Below are 19,429 nucleotides of genomic sequence, written 5' to 3' on the forward strand. Positions count from 1 at the left end.
ACGCGAGTCTATCTACATTCTCAGTGGACAGCCGCGTGCGCTTATCTGTCAGCACACCACCAGCAGCGCTGAACACACGTTCAGAGAGAACGCTGGCTGCAGGGCACGACAAGATCTCCAAGGCGTGAGTAGAGAGCTCAGGCCATTTTTCCAGATTGGAAGCCCAAAATGAGCAAGGGTCCAGTGACACAGTCATGGCTTCGATGTTCACTTGGAGATACTCCTGTACCATCCTCTCTAGGCGTTGACTATGTTCCAGACTTCTTGTCTCCTGTGGCCTTGCAAAGGATGGTCTAAAAAATTGGTGAAACGATTCCACAAAATTGCTGTTACCAGCAGATGCGGTGTTACTGTTACGGTTTGAGTGATGAAGACTCGACAGTCCCACGGTTGGCAAGTTAGAACTGTGAGATTCACTACGTGCACCACTGGTGTTTTGTGGAAAAGCAGATGCAAGATTCCGTGACAGCATCTGCTGATACTCCTGCATGCGTGAATCCCTTTCAATGGCAGGAATTATTTTGGCAAATTTACTTTTGTACCGGGGATCTAAGAGTGTGACAACCCAGTAGTCGGAATTACTTCGAATTCTGACAATCCGAGGGTCATGTTGCAGGTAGTGCAGCAAGAAGGCACTCATGTGTCTTGCGCATCCAAGAGGACCAAGTCCTTGTTGTGTTGGTGGCGAGGCAAGAATCATGCTTCCTTCCTCTGCCCTCTCCCTCCAACCTCGCACAACAGAAATGTGATCAAGGTCTCCCTCATCTGATGAGTCTTCCATGCCCATCGCCAGTTCGTCCTCCACTTCTTCCTTGGCCACTGCATCTTCCTCAACAGTTTGGCTACTACCATGTGCCCTCGTTAATCCCTCTCCCCCACCCTCCCATGCCTGCCGCCTTGGTGCTGCCGACCGTCTGGACCTTGGAGATGTTATCCCTTCCGCATACGACTCCTCCTGTACTTCCTCCCCCTCCTCTTGCCCCACCACCTGACTCCGAATACTGTTTAAAGTGTGCTTCAGCATGTAAATGACCGGAATAGTCATGGCATCATCAGCACTAAACATCTTCGTCGCCATTTCAAAACTGTGCAGAAGGGTGCATAGGTCCCTGATCTGAGACCACTCCTGCAGCGTGATTTGTCCCACCTCTGGATCTCATTAGGCCAGGCTATACGTCATAACGTATGGCACCAGGGCTCGTCGGTGCTGCCACAGTCGCTTCAACATGTGCAGAGTTGAATTCCATCGTGTTGGCACATCGCATTTCAGCCGGTGAACTGGCAGGCCCAACGACTTCTGTAGAGATGTAAGTCGTTGAGCTGCGGGATGCGAACGGTGTAAATGAGCACACAGCGACCGTGCCCTCTGCAGAAGGCCATCTAGTCCGGGATAGTGGGCTAAAAATTGCTGGACAACCAGGTTCAACACGTGAGCCATACAAGGCACGTGTGTGACATTGCCCCGGCGACGGGCCGCACCCAGGTTTGCAGCATTGTCACACACGGCCTTCCCTGGCTGCAGGTTCAGTCGAGACAACCATTCCTGAAACTCGGTCTCCAGAGCTGACCACAACTCCTCAGCTGTGTGACTCACATTTCCCAGACATTTCAAAGTAAACACCGCCTGATGCCGTTGAGCTCTGCTGCCAGCATAGTAAGGAGGTGAGCAGGATTCCTTCTGCACAGTTAGAACACGGGTGGCATTACCAGACAGGCTTTGGGTGCAGGTGGAGGGCCGAGAGGAGGTTGAGGAGGCAGAAGCAGTGGAGGAACTTCTAGATAAAGAGGATTGACGCACAACTCGTGGGGACGGCAAGACTTGGACAGCAGCCCCTTGTCCTGCTGTCACCATAGTTACCCAGTGCCCAGTCAGCGACATGTAACGCCCCTGTCCATGCCTACTCGTCCAAGTGTCTGTGGTGAAATGCACCCTGTCACACACAGAGTTTCTCAAAGAAGCGGTGATGTTGTGTGCGACATGCTGGTGTAGCACAGGCACAGCTTTCTTTGAGAAGTAGTGGCGACTGGGCATCTGGTACTGGGGCACTGCGACGGACATAAGGTCTCGAAAATCCTCTGTGTCCACCAGGCGGAAAGGCAGCATTTCTGTAGCCAAGAGCTTGCAGATGGTGAAATTCAACCTCTTAGCTTTGTCATGGCTAGGAGGAAATGGTCTTTTACTTGTCCACATCTGAGGGACCGAGGGCTGGCTGTTGTGCTTAGACGGGGTTGAGTAGGGTGTCCCCAGCAAACTGCCGGTCTGTGAGAAAGATGCAGGCGGACATGTTATGTTGCCTTGATCCAAAGGTGGTGCTCTCGAGGTCAGAGAGCGCTCAACACCAGCAGGTGTTTCCACTTCCAAATGAACTGACGACCTGCCAATCACACTGGCTGTTGCGGGTAAAGAGGTGGCAGATCTGTGTCCAAAAACATGTGTGACTGCTGTCCCCCCAGTCACAGAGGATGAAGAGGCCGCGGATGCACAATATGGGGCAGATGGTGGTTGGCCCGGCCCGCTAAGCCGCATTGTAGCACAGTGAGCTTCCCACTGCAACTTATGCTTCATATCCATGTGACGGTTCATGCATGAAGTACTCAAACTATGGATTTTTTGGCCTCTACTTAGCTTTTGGCAACAAATGTTACAGATAACATAAGTTGGGTAATCCTTTGCGATCTCAAAAAATGCCCAGGCTATGCAAGGCTTAGAGCCCATGCGACCTGAAGAGCCACCACGACTTGTGGTCAGAGGCAGAGTTGTGGTTGAGGATGCAGCTGTTGACGTGCTTCCAGTACTAGTCTCTGTCCAGAAAGGCGCAACCTAACCTCGTCGTCACTAGCATCCTCCTCCACTGACCTCATCGACTGGCTGACTGTGGGTTGACAGTAAGTGGGATGGCCAACCTCGTCATCATCACCCTGTGTGTTCTCACACCTGTCGTCCTCAGAGCCAACCTTTTCCTGCCCTGACTGAAAAGTCAAGTTGTCGCTCCAATCAGGTATCTGAGTCTCATCATCGTCTTCCTCATTGTCTCCACCAACAGGAGTTAGTTTGGGAACGAGGGTCTACATTATGCTCAGAACCTTCTTCACCTGGGCCTGGATCCGACTCAAACATTTTAGGCATCAGTGCAGATCATTTCCTCGTCTGGATTCACAGAAGCTCTGGAGCAGACCTCTGATTCCCAGGCTATAGTATGAGTAAACAGCTCTGCAGACTCAACCATCTGTGTTACCCCATACTCAGACGGGCAGCTGGAGACTTGGGAGCTGTGAGGAAGCAAGTGCGATTGGGGTGACACCTCTGAGGACTGGAGTATTTGTGATGTTAAAGTTGAGGTGGAGGAGAGCCCACTTGAAGGAGCACTTGATATCCGTTGAAGCACCTGCTGTTTTTGTGCCTCATCTGGAATTTGTAGCGATGGTCGTGTCCGTAAGAAAGGGATCATATCATATAGTCCACGAAAAGAAGTAGACATCTTAGTTTGGCTGGAAGATGGTCTTTCTTCTGCAGATGTTACTGTTGCTTTACCACCTACCCCACGGACACAACCTTTTTTACCCCCTTTCCAACACGCCTATTCCCCTTTCCACAAGTAGCAGGTCTTTTGCCACTCATTTTGGTGGTTAACTAATTGGCAACTCTGTAGTTGTTTGCACAAAAAACGATGGATGGAAACTGAGCAGAGCTGAGTGGGCAAACTGTGGTACTAGCCCAAAAGGATTGGCTGGGTTAGATGCAGTAGAAAATTAGAATTAGATGTACAGGTGGTGCAGCTTCCTTCACAGGTGGGCTACTCCGCTGACTACGAGACACTGCTACTATGCCCAAAAGGATTTACTGGGTTAGATGCAGTAAAAAAATTGTTATTAGATACACAGGTGGTGTAGCTTGCTTCAGATGGGCTACTCCGCTAACTACGAGACATTGCTACAGGCCCAAAAGGATTGGCTGAGCTACATTTCGCTAAATGCTGAGAAAAACACTTGCACAGCACTGGCACAGATCTGCCTGGAAAAAAGTGCTATGAACTGCTGTAACCTAGTCCTCAAAAGGGCTGCAATTAGAACTAGTCCCTACTCCCTAAACCTATCTCTCTATGTAACTGGAAATTCGCTCGCAATTCACACAGTTATACTGTATAGCGCCAACAGCAGCAGCGGTGCCGTCTAACACTCAGCTGCAGCAGTTAGAAAATGGTGGCGATGGGGAAAATGGCTGGGTCTTATAGGGCAACGACATGTGACATACACAGCCAATGACATGCCCTTGCTTGTGTGAAAAAAAAAAAGCACTTCGCTCCGTGTGTGCGCTGCTGATAGGCTGACAGATTGCATCTCCCCACTGTAAATGCGGGAAAGAGAAAAAAAAATGGAGATCTTCATTGTTCCTGCAGAGATCCATCCCCTGCCCCTCCCCCCACCCCGCTGTACACTCAAACTGCGTATTAACATTAACAGTATTACTGTGAAAAAATCCAGTTACACTCTGGGTGCACAAACAGTTATCGAACATAACCTTGAACAGCCAAATTTTTTGCAAATCGTTCGACGAACGACTCGACACCGCCCAAAACAGCTCGAATTTGAGATTAGCGAACAGTTCGAGTCGAACACCGCTCATCTCTAATGGCGGGTGCCAGGTCAAATTGGATCCCCATCGATCTCATACTGGTGCACTGAACAACCCCTTTATTGGCAACAAAAACTGCAAAAAAAAACTTAAAAATAAGGCACGTGAAAAATGTTAGTAAGTACTGAAATCACGTTTAATTTCATACAATTTGTATAACCCACTTTTGTATCTTAATGAAAGTGATCAATACCTGTGATGGGTCCAACAGAATCATAAGACGCAGAAGAAAATCTGTTATTTCCGTTATGCACGTGTAAATCTACATCATATTTACGTACATTATATTCAGAATCTGTGAAAACAAAAATCTATACTTAGATAACTGTTAAGGGGAATATGTCAGCAGGATTTTGCTATTTAATCCGTGAGCAGCATAATGTAGGGGCAGAGCCCCAACTCACTTGCTGAAAAATAAAATGTTACCAGTCACGGAAAATGGCGACACAAACCAATTTTTTTTTTTTTCTTTTTTTTTACAAACTTCAAATTTATTTTTGTACCCCTTAAATAACAAAAAAAAAATCAATGCAAGTTTGGTTTATCCAAAAATCATACTGACCTGGAGAAGCATAATGCTAGATAATTTTTACCATACAATGAATGTCATAAAATAAAACCTAAAACAATAGGGGGAATTGCATGTTTTCATAATTTCTTCCCACTTAGATTTTTTTTCTCCAGTTTTTTAGCATATTTTGTGGTAAATGAATGGTGTAATTCAAAACTACAACTCGTCTGGCAAAAATGTCCTCTCATATGCTTATGTCAATGGAAAAAGCGATGCCTCTCTTACTGGGATGTGTGCTGGGTGCTGTGGTTTAAATATACTCAGTGTTTTATCAGCAGGAGATTATCACTGCTGGACTAGGTAGTATGTAAACCAGACCAGCTAATCTGTGTAACCCCATCCCCACCACTGATTGGCAGCTTGCTAGAAATGCACAGTGTACACAGGATGCTGCCAATCAGGGGTGTGGGCGGGTTATACACAGCTCAATATTTTGACCACCAACATCTAGAACAGAGAAAACAGGGATCCTGTCAAAACTGCACCAAGCAGTCCAGTAAGTCATACACTGCTGGAATCAGGGTCTCTGCCCCTACATCAAGCTGCTCTCAGATTACATAAGAAATACCTCCCGACGGATTCCTTTTAAGACTGTAAGCAAATGTTCTCTAGTAATTTTGATAATGTAATACTCACGTATTTTTTGTTTCTGAAGAGTTACTGGCTCTTTATTTACAGTGGAGTACATTTGTTGGTTTGCAATAACTTTGTCTGTAATGGTACCTGCAAAAAAAAAAAAAAACGCAGAATATGCATGAAGTAGAAGAAATGAAGAGAAACATTCCTGAAGTACTCAAATGATAAAGTGTGATGCCATTTCTTAAAAGTGTATTCTCATGTTGTGAAAGTGGTAGTTTGTTAGACAGCACGATAATAAGCACCTTTGCAAATGATTGCTCTATCTGATTTTATTAGAGCTTTTCTCTTACATGGTGTACAGTTTGTTTCCAAGGAGGTCCACCACCAGAGCATGGCCAAGTATGTGCAGTAGTTACATTCCAAGCTGTAGAATTAACTCCTGAGATTCCAGTTTTCTACAACCCATTGATTTCTGTACAGCAATTAGCTGCTCACCTCTCTCCCTCTCCCTTACAGATACTGACCTGTTGTCAGTCCTGCAAAATCACAAACCCTCCACTACTGCGCCCTTCTTTCCCCATTCCTCCCTGGCAACCACCATCTGCAGTTTCCAGAGCAGTTCTCCTAATCACTGCTCTCAGTATCTGGACAAATGTGCCTGTTTATAGGCCCTATTATCTCTATATGTTGATGTGTCAAAGTAGCATTGGCTCAACTGTTGGATGACACTGCTGAACCAGAACTATCACTCAAGGAAAGTGCCTACCCCCCAGCAACAAAGAGGTGAAAGACTGTGCATCAGCGTACTGCTGAAGGCACAAAATAAAAATAACTCTTTAGGGGTTGTTCATATTTCATTTTAAATTATATAGAAAACATGTAAAGTGCGGCTTACTCAGGACCACTCTCTTTGAGCTGCAATGGAAAAATGCTCTAAAAGCCCAATGCCCCACTTGGACTCAGCATGTCTATACATACATTGCACCATTTTACCTGAACTTTTCAATACAAAAAATGTAAACCAATATGTATTTGCCAAATATATGCCAAAATGGACACTTTGTCATGTGTCTGACTAATGATAACCTATGGACATGGAAGACATGAGCTAAGATGATATACGTAGCAAAAACAAATTTGTGACAAATATATTTACCATACTGAAGGCCGGGTGTTTCTGGTAATTTTATTGTGGGTTGAGCTGTTGACTGATAAAAGTTGTTGCTGAAAATAGGTAACCAAATAATCATTAGATAGATAGATAAATAGATAGATAGATAGATAGATAGATAGATAGATAGATAGATAGATAGATAGATAGATAGATAGTCCATAATAATATTTTTTATTTCTATAGCGCCAAAATATTCCATAGCACTTTACAATTCAGAGGGTACATGTGCAAACAATATCAGATATTAGAGCTTAACACATAGTTCTACACATATTAAGAGGAAAATAAACAGAAACTAGGAGTTTCTTGTACAAAGATATAACAAAATCTTTGTTAAATACACATGTATACATATTAGCAAGAAGACAATATGGGTAAAAGCATTGTGCATAAAGAGCAATGTCAGGAAAACCCTCCCCCCCAGAACAAAAAAACTGGTCAGAGGTTATCTATGATTGTATACTAGGTATGGGCCGGGAAAAGCGGAATATTTAAGGCTAATCCAGGTAGTGTATATAAAGCAAGTAATATGAGTATAAGCACACAGTGTGCCTGCTAAAATACAAACTCTCAGGGCCACCAACAACACACATATAAGTACCAGAGTATTGTACCACAAAGCCTAAGACCGCTTACCCTAATTGTAGTGTCCCAAAGACCCTCAGACCGGTAGCTGGGGTGGATTGGCGTCTTCCCAACGCACGTTTCGCTTTGCCTGTGCTTTGCTTTCTCAAGGGAAGTAGAGGTATTGTCCTTCCAGGACCTTAATGTATCATAGCAACCGATCACATGGGAAACCCCCATGACGCCCCCATTACTAACCGCGTGGTTAAATGGTCGCCGCTTTTTCAATAAAAGACACGGCCAGAATAAAGTATTTTAATGAAATAAAACACACACAGTTCTACAATTTTTTTTATTACATGCCTCCGCGAAGCCCTCGATCTCCTGAAAAATACGTAAAAAAACAACAATATCCCTCACCTGTCTGCCGTTAACGACGTAGTCCACGATCACGACTGTCCCAAGACGATCCTGATCATTTCTACAGCTGTTACATCAGCCATCACTGATGTCACAGCTGTAGAATACAGCACTGAATACTGGCAGGGGTGTAAAATCACCCCATGTCAGTATACAGTGCTACAGGGGGTCACTTGGGTTCATCAGCTGAAGATCAGCTGATGAGCCCCGGTGAGTTAGAGACCGTAGGAACCTTTCTGTGAAGGTTCCCACGGTAAGCATCAATTGATCAGTCATGAGACCGATCAGCTGATTGCCGGCTTCAGCAATCAGCTGATGGTCAAGTGACCATCAGCTGATTGATGCCAGTACTGATCACCTGATGGTCACGCGATGCCTGATCACCTGATGGTCAGCTGATGATCACGTGACCATCAGCTGATTGCTGCCAGTACTGATCACCTGATGGTCACGCGACTCCGGCGTGATTTTGCGCCTATTGATTTTCATTGAAACGCAGCAAAGCCGCAGAATCACACCTAAATTGGTTGTGCTGCAGTTTGTGCCGCAATGATAATCCGCAGCGGAAATTTCCACATCATGTGGACAGCACATGCGGATTATCATTGGAATACATGTCAGACCTATCACCAAGCGGTTTTAATGCGTTAACGCGGCGGAAAAACCTCAGCGGAACCGCATTAAAACAGCATCGTGTGAACTCAGCCTAAAAGTATGGGGCTGATGTTCAAGGTTTGGGTGGAACCCTTATTAATAGTGTACAAGGAGAAGAAGCTATCAGTTAATGTTTGTGACTATGAAATATTGTTGCATAACTATTAAAAAAATAAACATATTAAAGTTATATGCCTTTAAAAACCTAATAATATTAAATATGTTACATTTTTGCATTTTGTCCAATTGTAAAATATAATCTTTAAAGTTAAAAAAGGGTTTTAGAGAACATTGGTTATATAATAACTCTAAAGGGCAAAGCTATTTTTATTTTCAGCAGTACTTAATAAAAAAATAATAATTGCTTTGTAGAACAAACATGAATATCTGGATCTTGCATATTTGTGCTTGAAACAAAGCAGAACCATGTAAGCAGAAGTTTAACCACAGACTTAGGCCTCCTTCACATGTCAGTGTCTCCAGTATGTGTGGTGATAGTTTTCACACGTACCGGAGACACTGACACACTTAAACCAATTCAAATGAAAGGGTCTGCGAACATATGAATGTATTTCCACGGACCATGTGTCAGTGGGCAAAACATGCTGACATTGTACGTTTTTTACTTGCAGCACCGGCAGCAAAACGTTACGCACACGTGCTCACTGATGACACACGGATGACATCCATGTGTCATCCGCGTGACACGTACCGGTGCCTGGGAAAAGCCGTACAGTTCGCACTCTACCCAGGCGCAGGGTGCAAAATGCAGCTAACATCATTGTTGCCTGATCTCCCTAAGATGATGGGAGTTGTATTCAGCACCCGCTGTGTACATCATGTATTAAATAAATAATTTATTTAAAAAAATAGGGTGGTCTCCTGCTTAATTTTCATAACTGGCAGAAGGAACGCCGACCACTGGGGGCTGATGTTAATAATTTGGGAAAGGGGCCAATATCCCAAAGGGTTCCTAGGCTATTAATAACAGGTAACAGCAGTTTGCTTAGCCTTTACTGGTTAATTTACGGGGACCCGAGAAAAAAATGATGTAGGGTCCCCCTATAAGTACAAACCAGCAAAGGCTAAACAGACAGCTGTGGGCTCATATTAGTAGCCTGGGAAGGGGTTAGGGATATTGGCCCCCCTCCCAGACTAAGAACATTAGCCCTCAGTCGCCCCAGAAATGGCGCATCCCTAAGATGAGACAAAACTGGTGCTTAGCCTCGCTTTTTCCACTTGCCCTGGTGCGGTGGCAAGTAGGGTAATAGGGTTGGGGTTGATGTCAGCTGTTTCATGGCCGCTGACACCAAGCCCAGGGTTTAGTAATGGAGAGGCGTCTATCTGTTTAGTCTTTGCTGGTTAGTACTTATGGGGGGACCCTACATAATTTTTTTCTGGGGTCCCCCATAAACTAGCTAGTAAAGGCTAAGCAAACAGCTTTGAGCTGTTATTAGTAGCTTAGGAACCTTTTGGATATTGACCCCTTTACCAGATTATTAACATCAACCCCCAGTGGTCGGCTTTCCCTCTGCTGGTTATGAAAATTACCCTAGAGCCCACGCCATTTTTTAAAAAATTATTTATTTAATACACAATGTACACAGAGGGTGCTAAATACAACTCCCATCATTGTCACCTGGCCACGCTAATCTCAGGGAGACCAGGCGACTATGATGAGAGCTGCCTGGGAACAGCGCTAAATGTATGGCTTTTCCCAGGCGCTGGGATGTGTCATACAGATGCGACACACGGATGCCACAGGTATGTCACATGTATGTTGCACATGGACACACGGACATGGATATCTCCAGTACTGGTTTTTCCAGTATTGGAGATATCAGGACGTGTGAAGGAGGTCTTAGGAAGATTTAGAATTTTCTCAATTAAAGAATGATAAAGTCTAATATTTTTGACTTGTTTACTTGTTTGGTTCTCATTACTTTCAGAAACTTTGTGAAAATCTGATGTAAATTTAGGTCAAATTTATGCAGAAGCATGTAAAATTTTTAAGGGTTCACAAACTTTTCAACACCACTGTACACTGCAATGTGCTTTAATCCTTTAACGCTTCATGACGGATATATCAAGGTGTGTGGAGTGGGCGCAGGAGCTGAGCCTGCATAAATAGTCGCTACATCTCGACAGAAATGCTGGCTATGTATCACAATAGGCATCTGCCTATTAAAGAGGGGGCTAAGCTCCTAAGACCACTGTATACATGAGGACCTAACATAGGATGTACTATTATGTGCTATGCCTGGAAGGAATTCAAACACAAGCATATTTGTTAATGCCGCATCTGTAGAAGTCCAATCTATAGAAATATAAAATTATTTAACCTATATGGTATAAACTATAAAGAGAAGAAAAATCAAAATGCTAAGTATTCCACTTTTTGTTTGCCACTCTTCCCCTAAAAATGCAATAAAAAGTGATCAAAGTATTGTATGTGCCCCAAAGTTTTGTCATTAAAAATGTTAGCTCATTGCTCAAAAAAACAAGTCATCAGAAAGCTCCACAAAGGGAAAAATGAAAAATTTATGGGTCTCAGAGAATGGCTAAAATATCCAATTATTTTTTTTGTTAAACTATAATAAAATAAAGTGTATGAAAGTTTGGTATTGCCTTAATTGTAAAGACCTGAGGATTCAAGTTGACAGGTCATTTTTAATGTACAATGAATGTTGTAAAAACAAGATCCACAAAACAGTGTCAGAATTGCATTTTTTTCAACATTTCTTGGCACTTAGTGGAAAAAAATCCTTCTTAATACATTATATTGTAAAATGAATGTTATCTGTCAAAATTACAATTTATCTTGCAAAAAAAATGTATAGCTCTTGGAAGAAGTGAAGTATAAAATGTAATCACAAAAACAAAAATGGCTGCATCATTAAAGGGGTAAACTTAATTGCTCATGTGATATTCAGTACAATTTGTCTAATAAAAATTGTTAGAATTTAGATTCTGTGGGCAATAGGTTGGAGATGTCACCAAGTTGTTGGTAGATTGGGCTATGACTTAATTTATGTATGAAACATTTCTGAAATTTTTTAAAGTTTAGTTAATCCAGTGTCCAAGTCCCATGCACCATTGATAAATTCTGTGCTTGCTCGGTAGGGCCTACCACTAGGCCCAAAAACAGTAGAATATCTAAGAATCCCGAAGACCATAGGATAATCCTTAAAGAGTTAGAACTTTATTTCATAGTATTAAAAAATCACAACAGGAAGACAAGTCAACATTTCAGCCAAATCTGGCTTTTCTCAAGCCTCAAAACATATGTCATAGCTATATTTGGAGGCTTGAGAAAGGCCAGAATACATAGTTGTATTTTGAGGTTTGAGAAAGGGTGGCCTTTTTCAAGCCTCAAAATACAGCTATGTCTTTCTATTATTGTAATTTTTTAATACTATGGAATAAAGATCTAACTTTTTAAGAATGATCCTTTGGTGCCTCTAGATTTTTGGTTTTTCAAGTTCAGTGTAAACAACATTGTATAAGGCCTCATTCAGAAATAGGTGATTTTTCTTGTGCACAAAAAAAACAAAAACAGTTTGATTTTCACTAATGTTTTGCATCCAATTTCCTCAGTGTCTGGTTTGTGTTTCAGTTTTCTTCCATCAGTGTTTCATCAGTGATTTTTTCATATAAAAAAATTAAATTACTCAGCTTCTCCTACCCATTGCAATGTTAAAAATGGACAGCACATGGATTGCACACCGATGGCAATGTGTGCTGTCAGTGATTTTTCAAGGACTCAAAGCTATGAGTAATTTTGATTTGTGACTCACATACAAAAATAGACATATATCCTCAAAAAAACACTGACATGTGAACAGAAAGATTATAATAGGTACCTGTTTTATCTGTTAAAAACATGAATAAAACATGTACATGAAAAACTGATGTCTGAATGAGGCCTAGAATAGCAGCATCGCCCTTTGCTTTTTTTCTCTCAATACACCATCTTTTGACACCTTGATAGTCAGAAGCCATAAGGTTTGACATAAGCAGCCTATCAGTAACTGATACATTTATCTTTACTAAATATACAGTGGTGTGATAAAATGTTTGCCCCCTTCTTGATTGATTCTTATTGTTTTGCATGTTTTTCACACTTAAATGTTCCAGATCGCAAAACAAATTTAAATATTAGACAAAGATAACACAAGTAAACACAAAATTCTGTTTTGAATGAAGGTCTTTATTATTAAGGGAAACAGAAATCCAAACCTACAGGCCCTGTGTGAAAAAGTGATTGCCCCCTAGACCTAATAACTGGTTGGGCCACCCTTAGGAGCAACAACTTCAATCAAGCGTTTGCGATAACTGGCAATGAGTCTTTTACAATGCTCTGGATGAATTTTGGCCCTCTCATCTTTGCAAAATTGTTGTAATTCAGCCACAATGGAGGGTTTCTGAGCATGAACAGCCTTTTTAAGGTCATGCCACAGAATCTCAAACGGATTAAGGTCAGGATTTTCACTTGGCCACTCCAAAGTCTTAATTTTGTTTTTCTTAAGCCATTCAGAGGTGTATTTGCTGGTGTGTTTTGGATCATTGTCCTGCTGTATAACCCAAGTGCGCTTCAGCTTGAGATCACGAAAAGATGGCTGGACATTTTCCTTCAGGATTTTTTGGTAGACAGCAGAATTCATGGTTGCATTTACTACGGCAAGTCTTCCAGGTCCTGAAGCAGCAAAACAACCCCAGACCACCACACTACCAGCATCATATTTTACTGTTGGTATGATGTTCCTTTTCTGAAATGCTGTGTTACTTCTACGTCAGATGTAATGGGACATAAACCTTCCAAAAAGTTAAACTTTTGTCTCATCAGTCCACAGAGTATTCTCCCAAAAGTCTTGGCGATCATCAAGAGGTTTTCTGGCAAAACTGAGACGAGGAGTCTTTATGTTCATTTTGCACAGCAGTGGTTTTCGTCTTGGAACTCTGCCATGCATGCCATTTTTGCCCAGTCTCTTTGTTATGGTGGAGTAATGAACACTGACCTTAACTGATGAAAGTGAGGCCTGCAGTTGTTTGGATGTTGTTGTGGGGTCTTTTGTGACTTCTTGGATGAGTCGTCGCTGCGCTCTTGGGGTAATTTTGGTCGGCCAGTCACTCCTCAGAAGGTTCACCACTGTTCTATGTTTTCACCATTTGTGAATAACATGGGTTGTGCACGCGTCTTCTTGTGCAAAGTGGCTTCGGAGATAAGTGGCAGTTATTTCACACAGGTACATGCTCTGCTCCTGCATATTCCTCTGCTTGCTGTATATGTCGCCATCTAATGCTCTGCTCCCCTAATTCAACTTACTGGTACATGCTCTGCTCCTGCACATTCCTCTGCTTGCTGTATATGTCGCCATCTAATGCTCTGCTCCCCTGATTCAACTTACTGGTACATGCTCTGCTCCTGCACATTCCTCTGCTTGCTGTATATGTCGCCATCTAATGCTCTGCTCCCCTGATTCAACTTACTGGTACATGCTCTGTTCCTGCACATTCCTCTGCTTGCTGTATATGTCACCATCTAATGCTCTGCTCCCCTGATTCAACTTACTGGTAGAATTCTCTGCTTGATATTTCTGCTTTATCTGTCACATTCCATTCAATACTCACATATGTCTGTCCTTTCCCCTCTGTAGATTTTATCTGATGTTTAGAGGTGCCAAACTGCAGAGCCTACAAAGTCCTAGCTCTGTCTTTGATCACCCAGCCATCTCCTGGTGAGGTGAGCAGCTGCTAATTTAGCCACAAGCAGCTCCCACAATGCCCCTCACCTGATGGTTTAATGTGGCCTATATATTTAGAAGCTCCTTAAGGGGTGCACGCGTGCTGGGTTGTGCACGTGACGCGCCCCTTGGGCCGTAGGGTACCCGGTGCCGGGCCGGTAGATGCTGGGGGAATGTCACATAGGCGGTGACCCGGTCCGTGACCCAGGGCGGTCAATAAAAGGGGTTATGTATAGGGGATTTATAGAGTTTTTATAGAGTTCGTGACGCCACCTGTGGAATGCGGCTAAAGGGTGCCGCCGCTGCGGAGCAGGTCTTCTGGAGCTGATGTTACTGCAGCAGGGATGGTGTGGCTCTCCACAGGTAGAGCTAGCTCCAGGGCAGTGTAGATGATGTTGCATGTTGTGCTGGGCGTTGTAGTGCAGGGGTTGATGGCGCAGCAAGAAACACAGAGACAAGATAGTCCCAGGGTCTTTACTCACAGTTGTTGCAGTTCGATTACAGAGCTCAGTGTAACTGCCCACGTCGTCCTGTGTTTACTCAGTGAGGGGTTCAGTCCACCCCCAGATAGCTCCGGAGTACTTAGCAGGACCCCCTTCTGTGTCCTTCCTCTGGCCTTTTCCCTGCACCTCACACCTAGTGTCTCCAATCCGATACCCGCGGGCCTTGGTGGGCGACGTCTGTTCCGTCCCCTGGGTCTTATGTGGCTACCTTCTCGGTGAGACTGGCGTGGACTTGCGGCTACAGGACATAAAGTACTGCAGCCTCCGGTTTCTAGCTAAGACTTGAAATCTTCCACTAGTTGAGGGACCGGTTCCCCTTAGATGGCCTGACCCCTCCACCGCCTGGCAGATGCGGGCGTACGGGTGGCCTTCTGCACGGCCCGTACCCCTAGGGTCCTCTCTTCGGTTCCTGGAGCATCCCTGCTCCCGCTTCTCTCTTCTCTCCTTCCTCCCAGATTTGGGCCCCACCAGCTAGGCCCACCTCTGGAGCAGAGCTCCTGAAGAGCCTCTGCTCTTTCACTCTTCCTCAGACTACTCCTCGGTTCTAAGATGGCTTCCCTCTATATACTCCTACTGAAGTGCTCCCCTTAACTACTTCCTTCACCCACACCCACTACATGGTTCCCCCCTACTGTGGTTCCCCCCCACTCCATCCAGGGACCAGGGATTGTGCTCTTCCATAGGAGCAATCTCGCCCTGCCCTCTGAAATGTGTGTAGTGAATGCAGGTGTTAGGGTCCTGAGCTGTACTCCTTCCTTACCTCTGTGGCGACCGAACCCTCAGGGGCGCCACACACGAGTCTTCTTGTGCCAAGTGGCTTCGGAGATAAGTGGCAGTTATTTCAGAGGCAGTTAGTTAGGGCAGGAGTCCGGTAACCAACACTTTGACCACTTACTCTCTTTTAACTATGTTTCTGTTAGCTCTCACTTTATTCGTACTCCCATGACAGCACAACGAGAGAGAGGATCCGCCCATCATGGACAGGAAACCTATAGGTTAAAAAGGGCGGCACCTCTCTCCCGCCTCAGTTTAGGTTTCCTGTCCATGATGGGAGACCTATCAGGTACCTGCAGGATGAATATTGGAAGCGGTCTCTTGCCCAGAGGGACAGACAGGGTATCTGGAGCGGTGAAGTTCTTCCTGGAGACGCCACGGCAGGGTTCATTGGGGCACGGCATTCAGCGTGACATCCCCTCGATGGAGCCGGATGGTCCGCTGTGTGTGTGGAACCGCATGCGGGTAAACCCCCCCCCCGCTTCACTACAAGAGATCGGGGCTGCGCTGGCGGGGAGCCCCCCCTCCCCCCTGTTCCACACAGGTACCTGCATGGCCAGTATAAAATAGGCCTGGTTACATGCAGAGGTGCTTCCCAGCCCTTTGTTTTTTCATGGCAATGGGAGTCACACAGGAGCTTTCACCTCAGCAAGAACAACTGCTGCAGGAGCAGCCCTCTGGGGAGCCCTCACAACAGGCGGTGCAACGTCGTTCCCGGACCGGGTCCAGCCGTTCAACTAAGAAGTTCACTGCTAAGAGCAGGAAGGAAGGTCCTGTCGTTCGGCGTGATCCTCCGCCGGTTAAGAAGGATTCCTCTGCTTCTACGGTACCGTATATGCCAGGGGGTAAGTGGAATCTTCGTGAAAGTTCTACTAATTGCTTCCCTTATTTCTTCTCTGTCTATGAAATCTTTTCAGAGCAAAAAATGTTAGTTTAAATCAAAGCATAAAGAATGTGCCCTATGCAGCAGCCCGCTCCCTGATGCATATATTAAAAAGTTGTGCCAGTCTTGTATTGACAAGGTGATGACGGAAGAAACCCCAGGGTTTTCTTTGGGTCTAAAAACTCTAATTAAAGAAGAAGTAGGCAAGGCTTTGTGAGGGAATTCTGAGGTCAGGCATTCCCCTTAGGACCCTCGACCAGGCTCAAATTCCGACATCTCAGACATTTCTTCTTCTTCCCTATCCTCCTCTGATGGCAAATCTGAGAGACAATGTTTTCCTTTAAATGAGGTGGATGCCTTGGTGAAAGCTGTCCGTTCTACTATGGGCATTGTGGACATTAGACCAGAGAAGTCTCTGGAGGATGTTATATTTGGAGGATTAGGTCAAAAAAATAAAAGATCCTTCACCATGAATACAAAGATTAAGGATCTCATTGAAAAGAGTGGCAAAAGCCAGACAGAAAGGGCAGCATCCCTCCCTCTTTCAAAAGGAGGTATCCGTTTGATGATACCGCATGCACCTCCTGGTCAAAGGCACCAAGGCTTGATGTGGCCATTGCTAAAGCATCAAAAAAGGCTTCCCTCCCCTTCGACGATATGGGAGCTTTAAGAGACCCCCTGGACAGACGAGCAGATACCTTTTTAAAAGGTACTTGGGAAACCACTACAACAGCCCTGAAACCAGCAGTGGCTGCCACCTGCACATCCAGAGCCCTGATGGTCTGGCTGGAACAGCTAGACAACCAATTGAAGGAGGGTGTCTCCAGGATGGAGATTATATCTTCTCTCCCCCTAGTCCAGGGTGCAGCGGCCTTTCTTGCTGAACCATCTGCGGACTCAGTTAGACTAGCAGCGAAATCCTCAGCTCTTTCAAATGCTGCTCGGCGAGCCTTTTGGCTAAAATGCTGGCCTGGAGATATACAAACAAAATCTAGACTCTGTACAATTCCATGTGAGGGTGAATATCTTTTCGGCCAAACCATGGATGATCTGTTGGAAAAAGCAGGAGATCCTAAGAGGGGCTTTCCGTCTATACCTCTACCCTCTTTTAAAAAATCCTTTCGGAAAAAGAAGTTTGTCCGAGGATGATTCTTTAGAGAACAGGACAAATACGAGGAAAGAGGTTGCAAAGGTAGAGGCCTACTCTTTGGTTCTTCTTCCAGAGATGAGCAGAAGCTAGGGGAATCACAATCCACTCAGGTGGGAGGGAGATTGTCGTTGTTTTTTTCCGGCTTGGGAACGTATTTCACATAGCAGTTGGATTTTAGGCCTGATTAGCTTTGGTCTTAAATTTAAATTTCAAGCCCTTCCTTACAGGAGATTCGTAATTATTCCCTCTAGTTCCTCCCCAGAACGGCAGACTGCCCTCATATCGGAAATACAAGACCTAACAAAGAAAAACGTCCTGATTGAGGTTCCGAAAACAGAAGAGGGAGACGGATTCTACTCCACGCTCTTCTTGGTTCCCAAGGCGGATGGGTGTTTCAGGACTATCATAAATTTAAAATCCTTAAATAGGTTTCTTAAAATAGACACCTTCAAAATGGAATCATTAAAAACAATAATAAAATTGCTTTTCCCCCACTGTTATATGGTAGTCCTGGATATTAAAGATGCTTATTACCATGTCCCCATTCATAGGGATTATCAAAAGTATTTAAGATTAGACATCGAAATTAAAGGGGTGGTAAAACACTACTAGTATACCGCTCTTCCCTTTGGGTTGGCTATAGCCCCGAGAGTTTTTACTAAACTGGTGGCAGAAGTTATGGCCCACATAAGAGAAAAAGATATTTTAATAATCCCTTACCTCGATGATTTCCTGATAGTGGGGAATTCCTTTGCACAATGCGAGGCCCACCTTCAGGTAACAATTGCTGTCCTACAAGACCTAGGTTGGTTACTAAATCTGGAAAAATCTAGGTTGACTCCGCAAAAAGCCCAACAGTTCCTGGGGGTCATTTTAGATTCAGATAGACAGTTATGTCATTTATCAGATGAAAAAATTGCAAAAATCCAGGGACTAGTGAAACATTGTATGGATAGACCCTCCATGACACTGCACAAAGCTATGTCATTATTAAGGACCCTGACCTCAAGTTTTTCTGCAGTGCGCTGGTCCCAATTTCACTCAAGGGATCTTCAATGGGATGTGTTATATAATGACTCAATCCTAGATGGACATCTAGGCCGGGAGTTTACCTTGGCCCCTCGCTCCTTACAATCCCTTCGCTGGTGGTTAGTATACACTAATCTTTCTAGGGGAGTCCCTTGGGAAAGTAAACCTACAGCAGTTTTAACTACAGATGCAAGTGCTACAGGTTGGGGAGCTCATTTTGAAAACAGCTTAATTCAGAGAACCTTGTCAGAAAATGAGGTACAGTTTTCCTCGAATGTTAAGGTGCTTTTGGCGGTTGATTATGCGCTCAATGGGTTCCTTGTATATTTACAGGGCCAGGATGTCCGTATACTCTCGGACAATCAAGTCTCAGTAGCATATATAAATCATCAAGGGGGGACCCGTTCAAGAGACTTAATGAGAGTAGCAGACAGACTTCTTCAGAAAGTAGAAGATCATTTTCTCTTCCTTTCTGCGGTTCATTTAAGAGGAAAAGAAAAAATCAGGGCAGATTTTCTCCGCCGCAATTCCCTAAAAGAAGGAGAATGGTCCTTGAACCCTCGAATATTCTCCAAGATCGTGGCAATGTGGGGTCTTCCAGCAGTGGACTTGTTCGCGACGAAGTCCAATCGGAAGGTGACAACATTTTGTTCTCTAAACCCCAGAGAAAAGCCCCTGGCGGTGGACGCCTTCCTGATTCCCTGGGACTTTCCTTTGGCGTACGCTTTCCCTCCTATGGTCCTGCTTCCAT

At 44.4% G+C, this 19,429-nt stretch overlaps 1 protein-coding gene across 1 annotated transcript in view; it reads right to left on the minus strand.

Annotated features, from left to right (window-relative positions):
* The window catches only part of LOC141252567 (uncharacterized), a 116,923-nt gene that overhangs the window by 28,986 nt on the left and 68,508 nt on the right, over positions 1 to 19,429 (minus strand). Inside the window, exons 4-6 of the mRNA XM_073670532.1 lie at positions 6,940 to 7,007; positions 5,841 to 5,927; positions 4,827 to 4,928 (exon numbers count right to left, since the gene is read on the minus strand). Of these exons, the coding sequence (XP_073526633.1) occupies positions 4,827 to 4,928; positions 5,841 to 5,927; positions 6,940 to 7,007 (257 nt within the window). The remainder of the gene's footprint in view (positions 1 to 4,826; positions 4,929 to 5,840; positions 5,928 to 6,939; positions 7,008 to 19,429) is intronic.

Source organism: Phyllobates terribilis, unplaced genomic scaffold (assembly GCF_046119375.1).
Source record: "Phyllobates terribilis strain yellow unplaced genomic scaffold, ASM4611937v1 Scaffold_2__4_contigs__length_985480577, whole genome shotgun sequence".
NCBI lineage: Eukaryota > Metazoa > Chordata > Amphibia > Anura > Dendrobatidae > Phyllobates > Phyllobates terribilis.